Raw genomic sequence first — 11,415 nt, forward strand, 5'->3', positions numbered from 1 at the left:
AAAAAAAAAAAAAAAAAAAAAAAACATAAATATCCAACGGTCAAAACTTTACCCTGGGAAGTCAACAGGAATGCTTGTGCTCACAGGTCCTGTAGCACCGAGCTTTAGATGGACACTCACCTTTCCACAATGCTTGTCTCCTCCCTCCTGTTAGACACAGCCGTGGCACTCATCAGCACCAAGTACTGCTTCATTAACAGACACTAATGCTCCCTAGGAAGCACTCACTGGGGGTTAAAATGACTGGTAGTGTTGCTGGCTTTTGTGAACTAGACTGGTCCAGACACTAAATGTTCTAAGTATATAGACAGCCATGCACAAAAAGTTCTTGTGTCCTACTGACTGAATCCAGAATAACAGAGCCTGGTAGTTCTTTTGTGTCTGCAACAATGAATCCTGTTCACTAGTAGTGACATGTCCCAGTGAGATAAGGGAACAGAAATGGTTATCACAAACAAGAACTGTCAGAAATGTTCTGGACTAAGAAGACAGTCACTCACTCACATGCTTCCTTCTAGTCACTAAGGGTCTCTAACTACAGAGACAAGCAGACAACGGTTCTATTAACATGTAATAAAGATTTTAAAAGTCAGTAGAATCCCATGAGTCACATGACCATTGCCATGACTGCTTTTTCAAGTTAGATGAAACAGTAATACATCCAACTTTAAGCCTGAGGCTTGTAATCTCAGTACTTGGGAAGTACTATATGCAGACCAGGTCAAAGCCAGCCTCTCCTACAGCTGAGGCTAGCCCCAGTTAACTGTCTAAGAAAATAAGTGAAGAAGAAATAGAAAAGAATGTAGCGTACTTAAACTATTTCTTATGTTGCCTGTTTTTATTCTTATCTTGATGGTGTGCCTTAATCACATATCTTCTATGCAGGTTCCTGCACTACAGTTCTCATTTTAGTCATCTTTCAAATGAGAAAGTATACTTCCATTAAAATTTTTTTTTAGCCGGGCGGTGGTGGTGCACACCTTTAATCCCAGCACTTGGGAGGCAGAGGCAGGCAGATTTCTGAATTCGAGGCCAGCCTGGTCTACAGAGTGAGTTCCAGGACAGCCAGGGCTATACAGAGAAACACTGTCTCCAAGCCCCCCCCCAAAAAAAAATATAAATGAATAAAAAATAAAAAAAAATTTAAAAATATATTAGACTCTTGATTTATGGGAAATTTTATGCAAGAAAACTATAATAATAATAATAATAATAATGATGATGTAGGCATAGGCTGTTTGTGTGCATGCACTTGCATGCATGCCACAGTGCACAACTGGAGGTCATACTTTGTAGAGTAGTTCTTTCCTTCTACCTTTACATGAGTTCCTGGAAATTAATTCAAATTATCAGGCTTGTACAATGTCTTTATCTGCTGAGACATCTGATTAGCCCTAAGAAGATAATACACACACACACACACACACACACACACACACACACACACACACACACATACACACACACATATTTAATCTTTTTTGATTATTTTATGTATAGGGGTATGTGGTCAGCATGTATGTCTGTATCGAAATTGTGTTACTAGTGGCTGAGAAGCCTGAAGAGGGCACTGAATCTCCTGAAACTGTAGTTACAGATGGTTGTGAGCTGCCATGTGGGGGCTGAGAATCAAACCCCAGTCCTCTCAAAGAGCAGCCAGTGCTCTTAACCTCTTCTCTCCAGCCCCTAAGAGTATACATTTTGACACTACAATTTATTGACTCCTTTTAAGGATAAAATCCAGGGCCTCATGCATGTTAGTGAAGGACTCTATCACCAGCACAACAGAACCCATCTTATTTTTCTCTGATCTTTTATAAGTTACTTGGCAAGTGCATTTCTCTACTATATTAAGCTCATTCCTTTTTCTCTTCTTTTTTAAACTTTTTTTTTAGGCTGGGTCTTACGTAGTGCAAGCTAGCCTCGATCACACTGTGTGGCTAAGGACGCCTGACTCCTGATCCTTCTCCCTGTGCTGGGATCACAGGCATCTCTCATCCTTTCTGTATGATTTATGATTTTCCAGTGTTTAAGACTGTTTTCCTTAAACTCAAATATAATCTTAAAAATGGTAAGTATTTGTCTACTAATATGTATCTTTTTAACATAGCTCTTTGTCAAACATACATGTAGAGGCATGTATGGGAGGACTAGGAATTAAGAAGTAGCCTGTCTACAGGGTGAGTCCGAAGCCAGTCTAGGGTACATGAGGCCCTGTCTTATAAATCAGGGAAAAATGTACTGCGGTATGAACTAAAACATCATTTCTAAGTCCGTAAAATCCAGGTCAATCATGGCTGGTTAAAGCAGGTCCATCTGTGTGCTGTGTCTGCTATTGCGTACACAATTATCTCAGAGCAGAAAGGCGACCAGCCTCCACACAAACCTCCTTCATACATACCCATAAGGTCAGCAAATCCTCCCACCGGCAATCGGCAGGTTCCAGTAACAAACTGCAGGAGTCTCATCCTCTTCTCATTATCAATTTCTTTAACAAACTGTTAATGTCACATTTAAGGAGAAATAGAAGTCATACATTATATACAGTTTATTGAACAAGAAAGGAAAATGATCATTCCAAATCGTAAAAGAACCTGAGGTGTCAGCAACACTAGACAGCAAATTTACCGGTGCCTGTCAGAGCCTCAGCAGCCTTCCTTACTCGGTCTCAGGATGCTTTCCGAGGGCTCTCCCAAGCCTCCCAGCTCCCTCCTTGTGCAGCAGCCTCGCCTGCTCTCTACACCTGGCTGTCCTGTAACACACTCTTGTGGTTATGCAGGAGGCAAATGCCTAGCTGGAATACATTTCTTGGTTTCATGACCAAATTAAAGCAAGCTCATGAAACCCAATAGCCTCTTTCTACAAAATTTTAAGGGATTTGTAAGCCACATGTAGCCAAAAATGGGTATTTATTTATTTTATCCCTTAAAAATCTGGGTCTTAGTATAAGGTATCCAGCAGATGCTTCTATAGTATATTTTGGCTGAGTGAAATATATTTTGTAAGGAATTATTTCTCCTATTTCCTAATGTCAATTATTTCTTCAGTTTCTGAGACAGGGTCTCCTGTATTTCAGAGTAGCCTCAAGCTTGCTACATAGCTGAGAATGTCCTTAAAACTTCAAAATCATCCTGTTTAGTCTCAAGTGCTCAGAAAATAGACATGAGCCACCAAACCTGGTTTTCCTGTCAATTATTTCAGCTCATCTTTGTGGTTTTTGTTGTTGTTTGTGTATGTGTGCCTCTGTGTGTGTGTATGTGTTTGAGACAGGATTTCTCTGTGTTGTGGAACTTCCTCTGTAGACCATTCTGGCCTTGAACTCACAGAAATCCACCTGCCTCTGCCTCCCAAGCACTGGAATTAAAGGCATATGCTACCACCACCCAGCTCATCTTTGTGTTTCTTAACATGAATTTTGTTACATGTATAGAGAACATTTTATATTTTATTTTTAAAAATTACGATAAGTGGCCAGTGAGATGGCTCAGTGGATGAAGCTGCTTGCCTTAGTCTGATGACTAAGCTCTATCCCAAGTAGCCACCTGATAGAAGGAAAGAACTGATGCTTGCAAGTTGTTCTGACTCCATATGCAGATGATGATATGCATGTACACACACACAACAAACAGACAAATAAGTGGAAGACTGTGGCAAAATTTCCCATGTTAATTACTGTATGGGTATATAAACTTGTCACATGAGCATGCACATGCATGCATGGACGCACATGTACCTGTGTGGAGGTTAGCAGTCAATATCAGATGTCCTCCTCAGCAGCTCTGTATCTTGTTTTTCTTATCTTTGAGACAAGACTCTCATGGAACCATCGTCTGTGCTTTCAGCTGGACCAGATGGCTAGCACACCTCAGGGATGCTCCTGTCTCTGTCTGGCTCCTCAGCTCTGCAACTAAGGAGCGTGCTGCTGTGTCCAGTTTCCTGTGTGTGTGCTGTAGACCCAAACTCAGGTCCTCATACTTTTCTGACGAGCACTTTATAGACTCAGCCATATTCCTAGCTCCCATGTTAATAATGTTAAGTGGACAACAGCATTAACTCGTTCACATTATTATCTATCATTGCTATCATGACGACACTCTCCTCATCCTAAACAGAATGTACTCCCTATTGCCTGTTACCGCAATGCCACACTCAGTTTCAAGAAATCTGTGCATACAACCAGGCAGTGATGGTGCACATCTTTAATCCCTGCAACTCTAGAAGCAGAAGCAGGCAGATCTCTGAGTTTGGGGCCAGCTTGGTCTACTGAGTGAGTCCTAGGACAACAAAGTCTACACAGAGAAACCCTGTCTCAAAAAACCAAAACTAAAATAAAATAAACCTGTCTACTTAAAGAATCTCATAGGTGGAATAAACATGTTTATATAAACACATGTTTGTTTATGTCTTGATTGAATTATTTAAAAATTAAGATATGCCTTCACTAACAGCAGTTGGGAGGTGAAAGGCAGAAAGATGATGGCCCAGAGCTCACTACATAGACCAGGCTGGTTTTGAACTTGCAATGATTTTCTAGCTTCCTTAGGACTGGAAGTATAGATGTGTGCTACCAAAGACAGGCCTCAAAACTTATTTCTTTACTTAGTGCTGGGGACTGAACCCAAGGCCCAGGTACAATAACTAGGGAAACGCCCTGAGCTATATCCTCAGCCCTGGTTGTTTCTTGAACATCCCCTAAGTCCAGTGCTGTAGATTGAATTTGGGCCCTGGAACATGCTAGTTAAGCTATACCTTCAGCATAAAATTCATATTTTTTCCCTAGTTCTGAGACAGGCTTTACTAAGTAGCCTGGGCTTAGCCTCTAACACCTGTAGTTACAGGCATGAGACACCAGGCCCAGCTCAAAAGTCACGCTGCTTTAAAGCTTTACACCACATTCTATATCAAAAGTTCCATTCATTTGTGGGGGCTAAATGATATTCCATTATATATACACACTACTTCTGGTTTGTTAATCTATTAATATGCATATGGGTTAATTCTGCCTTTGCATGAGCCTGAACACTGCCAAAAATACTAGAATATAGCAATATCAGCTTAGTTTTATGGTTTTAATTCTTTTGAAGTGAAACTTAAATCATGTTGACTATATATTTAACTGTTTTTGTTTTTAAGACGAGGTCTCATGTAGTTAAGGCTGGCCTACACCTCCTGATCCTTCTGCCTCTTAACTGATATTACAGGAGTTTGGTCCCCATGCCTGGCGATGTCTGATGTTTTGGTGAACTGCCACTCTTTCCCATTGCAGCACATTGAACTCTTACCAGAGACAGATGAGGGGTTTGGGTTTTCGACATGTTCATCAAACGTTACTTCTTTCCATTTCCTAAATTAATGTGCACAAAGTCCTACCTAGTTTGGGTTTTAATTTCCATTTCTTTAAGAATTAAAGATTCTAGGCTGGAGAGGTAGCTCAGGGGTTAAGAGCACTGACTACTCTTCCAGAGGTCTTGTGTTCAATCTCCGGCAACCACATGGTGACTCACAGCCATCTGTAATGGGATCTGACACTTTCTTCTGGTGTGTATGAAGACAGAATATTCATATACATAAAAACAGACAAATCTTAAAAAAAAAAAGAATTAAAGATTTTGAGCATCTGATTTATTTTTATCTATTTGTCAGATTATTTTTCATTTGTAATTATGTATAGGCGAGTGTGTCTACACTTAGGTATGTCACGTGACTATAGGTGCTTGTGGAGGTCAAAGGCATTAGATACCCTGAAACTGGAGGGACAGTTTTTGAGTCATGGGCATGGGTACTAGGGACTGACCCTAGGTCCTCTAGAATAGCAGCAGGTGCTCCTAACTGCTGAGCCCTATCTCCAGGCCCTGTTTATTTTCAAATTACTTGTTTTTGTTTGATTGTGTGTGGAGAGCGTAATGAGTGCATATAAAACTCTGAGGACAGCTTCCACAAATCTGGCCTCTCACTGTACCCGGGACTCTAAGGGTAAAATTCAGGTCATTGTCCTTGCTGGTAAGTGTACTGGCCCACTAAGCCATCTTGTCAGTCCCATTTTTATTTAGGAAAGAAAGAAACAAGCAAACAAATGAAAGAGAAAGGGGGAGAGGGGGAGGGAGAGGGAAAAAAAGAGGGAGGGAAGGAGAGAAGAAGGAAAAAGCTTAAAGAAAAAAAACTGAAGAAAAAAAAAAAAAAAAAGCCGGGCGGTGGTGGCGCACACCTTTAATCCCAGCACTTGGGAGGCAGAGGCAGGCGGATTTCTGAGTTCGAGGCCAGCCTGGTCTACAGAGTGAGTGCCAGGACAGCCAGGGCTATATAGAGAAACCCTGTCTCGAAAAACCGAAAAAAAAAAAAAAAAAAAAAAAAAAGAAAAGAAAAAAACTCAGCACCATATCTTATGTGTCTGTGCACCAAATGTGTGCAAGTGCCTAAGGAGAAGAGAAGAGGCCATCAGATCCCCTGACACTGGAAGCGCACCAATGTGGGTGCTAGGAATCAAACTGGGGTTCTTTCCAACCAAGAGCAACAAGTACTCTATAAAGTGCTGAGTCTTCTCTCCAGCCCCATTTTATTTTTTAAAATAACTTTAATTGCATTTTTTATCTACTAAGTATGAGTCTGTGGGCACAGGAGAGCCCCAGTGCATGTGAAGGTCAGAGGACAGCTTTCATAAGAAGTCCCTTCTCTCTTTCAATCATGTACAGCCCAGGGCTCAGGCTCAGGTCAGCACGGTCGGCAGCAGGGACATTTACCATCTAAGCAATCTCACTGGCTTCCACTGTTATTCTTTTAGTTTGGTGGTGGTGGGGATGGCATGTACATGTTGCACAACTGTGTGTACAGGTGTTGCATGTGTGAGTATGTGTTGATGCCAGAGGTCAATGTTGGAAATGTTCCTCTATCATTCTCCAACTTTTTTTTTGTTTGGGGGGGGGGGCCTCTCACTGAACCTGGAGCTCACTTACTGGCTAGACTGACCACCGAGCCCCCAGGGTCCTCCTATCTCTGCTTCCTGACGTTGGAAGCACGTCTCTGGGTCCAACTGTTTTCCAGGTGGGTATTGGATATCCCAATTCAGGTACGCGGTGCTTCCACGGTAAGCACTTTACCTAATGAACAGCCCGGACAGCAGGCATTTTTGGAGAGATTTCACTGTTAAACCTAAACTATATTTGTTAAATCTGACATCTGAACATTATATAATTCTTAATGAAGTAGCAGTGATCAAACCATACTTGACGGTTCTAAAAGAGTTCAAAAGGAATCACATCAAATGTAAATGAATCATTTTTTACATGTTTTTTAGACATTTATTTTATGTGCACGTGTGTTTTGCAGGCATGTATGTATGTGTAGCACACACATTCCTACAGATGGTTGTGAACCACCATGTAGATGCTGGGAACCAAACTTGGGTCCTCTGAAAGAACAGCAAGTGTTCTTTACAGCTGAACTATCCCTCCCATCCTTAAATGAATGAATCTTATCTTCTGGAGTAATCTTATACTCTGGCAAAGGTACAAGGTATGTGTTGTTCAATAACAGTCTGTAACGGATTTTGTAAAAATCATACTCATTTCTTACAATGTATTATTGTAATGCATAGAATAAGGGACCTGCACATTTTGTTCTGTTACTTATTTTGGTAAATTCTGAGTAAAATAAAATAAAATAAAATAAAATAAAATAAAATAAAATAAAATGTATGTTGTATCTATCTATAGAAAAAAATTCTAAACAAACCTGCCAAAACCACATGATCTGCTTGCTGGACCTGGTGTAGTGACGGTAGATGGCGTGTCTCTGCCAGTCATTCAGATCAATTTCTTGCATTCCACACAAAAGGACCTATAGGAATGAAAAGCAACAAAACAAGTTGTTTCTTTAGGTGACCAAAAAAAAAGGTTCATATAAGTAGGGCTAAAAGGAACCACAGCAACTGAAACTACACTGAGCAAGCATCAGTAGACTCTACATCAAGAGCACTGTCTACCTGACTCACATATTGAGTGAAATAGTTAATGAGTTGCAGAAAAACCTTAATAACAAGACTTTCTGAAAAACCAATTATTGACTTATTTTATGTGTATGGACGTTTGTCTTACATATGTGTCTGTGGACCACTTTAGAGCCAGGTAGACTCAGATCTGAGAACTGAAGTCAGGTCCTCTGGAAGAGCAAGCACTACTCATAACCTCTGATCACCCTCTCCAGCCCCAACAATACTTTTAATTTTTTTTTAAATAATGCTCTTTTTTCCTTTTAGTATAAATTAAGAGTATTTCAAATGTGCGCTAGCATAAAAAATACAAATATACTAGAAAGATGAAAACAATGATTTCAAAATAGATATCTGAAGGAGAATTTACTAGTGTGATGGAATAAGTAAAAATTCATTACCTCTAATTCCTTTGCATCAAAATATTGCAAATATTGCTGGGGAAGAATTTCATTAAAGCCCTCAAAGAAAGCTTGTGTCTGCTCTTCAACACCTCGAGACAACCTCCACTCAGCTACCATCCTGACAAATAAGAATGGAGATTGTATTAGGAAATTAAGATTTTATTTTTAAGTTCTGCATGTAAGATTAAAAATATAAACTTTATTATGAAAACCTGAAATATATACAAAAGTAGAGTAGCATGAACCTCTTTCATTTAAAAGAGGAGCTTACAAAGAGGCCCAGGCTGGCCTCAAGCTCAAGACAATCCTCCTGCCTCAGCTCTCTAATGGCTGTGATAACAGGTATGTACCACCATGCCACATTTGAAAAAATAATTTTTTTGTTTTGTTCTTCGAGACAGGGTTTCTCTGTGTAGTCCTGGCTATCCTGGAACTCACTCTGTAGACCAGACTGGCTTCGAACTCAGAAATCCACCTGACTCTGCCTCCCAAGTGCTGGGATTAAAGGCATACGCCACCACTGTCTGGCAAAAATAACATTTTTAAGAGAATTACTTTCTCTAAACTCTTCTTTACCAAAAAATTGTAGATGTCAACTCTTTCTTTTTATGTACATCTCTCAACAGTTAAAATCATGTAAAATTTTTATTTTGTTTTAGAATATTTTCTTTAGAATTTTTTTTCTGACAAACAAATGTGTGTATTTTAGGCATCTGAGTTCTTGACAATAAATAACCCAACAACAGGAGCATATATGTACACAAGACAGACTACATACTGGATTATAATACAGGAGCATATATGTACACAAGACAGATTACATACTGGATTATAATACAGGAGCATATATGTGCACAAGACAGACTACATATTGGATTATAATACTAGTTTCAAGACAAAATGACATTTCAAAGACATTCTCTGACCACAAAATTACCAAGTAAGAAAAATTAGAGGAAAAAAAGCAACTGGGTAAAGTTGGTTGATTGGCATATTCAGACCTGACTTCTTTCAATCTATTTGACCCATTACTTATGGCCTCTGCCCCTAGGTGAGCAAGGGTCCACTGAGCTGTGCTTGTTTTATTTAGGCTTGTAGCTCAGATCTGCCTTGAATCTGCTCTGTAGCCAAAGACAACCTTGACCTCCATCCCTCTGCCTAACAAGTGGGACTTCAGGTCATGCCACAATGCCTAAGGCAAATTACATCTTGTTGAAAACAGAAAAGAACCAAGCTTTACAAATATATCTTAAATTAAAATTTTTAAATGGCTGATTATTCACTGGCAATTAGTAACTGATTACAGTAATTGGCAATAAAATTGTGCACTCTTAGTATTGAAAGGAATATCCAGCACAAGCCCAGAAATTTCAAGGCTTCTCTGCAGTAGGCTAGCATGAAGGTGAGTGAGCACTGGGAAAGTATGAATGAACTGACTTTAGGATCAGAAGTGTGAACAAAAGCAAAGCATTAAAGCATAGACTGCAACAACTATTTTACCCACAAGCCTTTACTACATCTACAGTATTCCCCATAAAAATGTATGTATTTCAGATTCTTTTCTCAACAGCTTGTTGCATGGCATAGTGTTACAAAACTGCTAAGTAAAAGAGGACATCCATTCCAGGAGTGGTGGTGCCAGCCTTCCATCCTAACACAGAAAAGCAGAAACAGGAGGATCTCTGTGAGTTCAAGATCAGACTGATATACATAACAAACTCCAGGACTGCCAGGGCTACAGAGAACCTATCTCAAGATAAGTAAATAAATAAATTAGTTAAATTAAGTGACTAACCATGACTTCCTACTTTAAAATCCAATTTTAGGCTAACACTAGAAATAAGTGTTTACATAAAAATGATTACCATAAAACAAACACATTTTAAAAATACCACCCTTTACTATTATTTGACAGTTATTAACAAAAAGGCTAAACATTGTCAAAAGAAACATTGTCTTTTCTTCTAAAAAAGATGAATATTTCTTTTCATTGTGTCTAGGTTGTACATGCCATGTTTGTGAATGTCCACAGAGGACTGCAGAGTGCAGCTGGAGTTCCAGATGGTTGTAGGCCACCTAATGTGGGTGAAGGGAACCAAATCCCAATGCTCTTCACTGCTGAGCCATACTCCCTTACACACAAATTTTTAGGGACACTGCCTCTTACCTGATGTATTCCTCCTTATTTTCTTCTGTCACAAGAATATTGCCACCATTGGGTTTCAAATCATGACTCTTAATTTCACCTAGAATTTCTTTATCAACTGAGAAGTACATTTCCAAACCACATTCTTCGATATTGTTTTCTCTGCACAAATGAAATTAGCACTATTTGTTATACATACAATTCAATCATAATTAAAATGTTTTAATTAAATTCAAATTCTGAGTTTAAGTAATAAGCCTTAAATTATAACATCTAATTCAAATAAGTTGGATTATAATATTACCTAAAACCTTGGATGTACTTCTATAAAATGTATCATACTGAACAATGAAAAAGGTTTGACATACATACCCTTTAAATGCAATAAATGGTGACATGACTATGGTGTGGAAGAGCTTACAAGCACAGACTATATTTTAATAAGTGTAAAGAGAAACTTACTTAACCCAGATGAGAGAATTGTAAAATTCTGGATCAATAGATTCTAAATCCTTAAGTCCAACTGGTTTATTCAGGATACGTTTATAGAATGGTAAAGAAAACCCGGTATCTATGAATTTCCCATGGAATAGAGCCTGTATGGGAAGGAAGCGATACCACTTAAGATAACTGTATAAAAGTCATTAACATCAAAATACAGATTAAATCTCCATTCAAAAAAGTGTTGAGGCTGGGCATGGTAGCATATGACTTTAAAGGCAGCACTCCAAGACCAAGGTAGGCAGATCTGGAAGCCAACCTGGTCTACATAGTTATAGTCAAGCCAGCCAAGGCTATAAAGTGAGACAAACAAATCTCTCAATCTCTCTCTCTCTCTCTCTCTCTCTCTCTCTCTCTCTCTCTCTCTCTCTCTCTCTCTC

At 39.2% G+C, this 11,415-nt stretch overlaps 1 protein-coding gene across 2 annotated transcripts in view; it reads right to left on the minus strand.

Moving 5' to 3' along the window:
- The window catches only part of Itch (itchy E3 ubiquitin protein ligase), a 96,688-nt gene that overhangs the window by 6,924 nt on the left and 78,349 nt on the right, over positions 1-11,415 (minus strand). For both annotated transcript variants that reach the window (XM_028775246.1, XM_028775247.1), the window contains 5 exons: positions 10,997-11,130; positions 10,556-10,696; positions 8,386-8,506; positions 7,729-7,833; positions 2,402-2,498 (listed from right to left, as the gene is read on the minus strand). In XM_028775246.1, the coding sequence (XP_028631079.1) occupies positions 2,402-2,498; positions 7,729-7,833; positions 8,386-8,506; positions 10,556-10,696; positions 10,997-11,130 (598 nt within the window). The remainder of the gene's footprint in view (positions 1-2,401; positions 2,499-7,728; positions 7,834-8,385; positions 8,507-10,555; positions 10,697-10,996; positions 11,131-11,415) is intronic.

This window comes from Grammomys surdaster, unplaced genomic scaffold, assembly GCF_004785775.1.
Source record: "Grammomys surdaster isolate TR1022 unplaced genomic scaffold, NIH_TR_1.0 254, whole genome shotgun sequence".
In the NCBI taxonomy this organism is placed as follows: Eukaryota; Metazoa; Chordata; class Mammalia; order Rodentia; family Muridae; genus Grammomys; species Grammomys surdaster.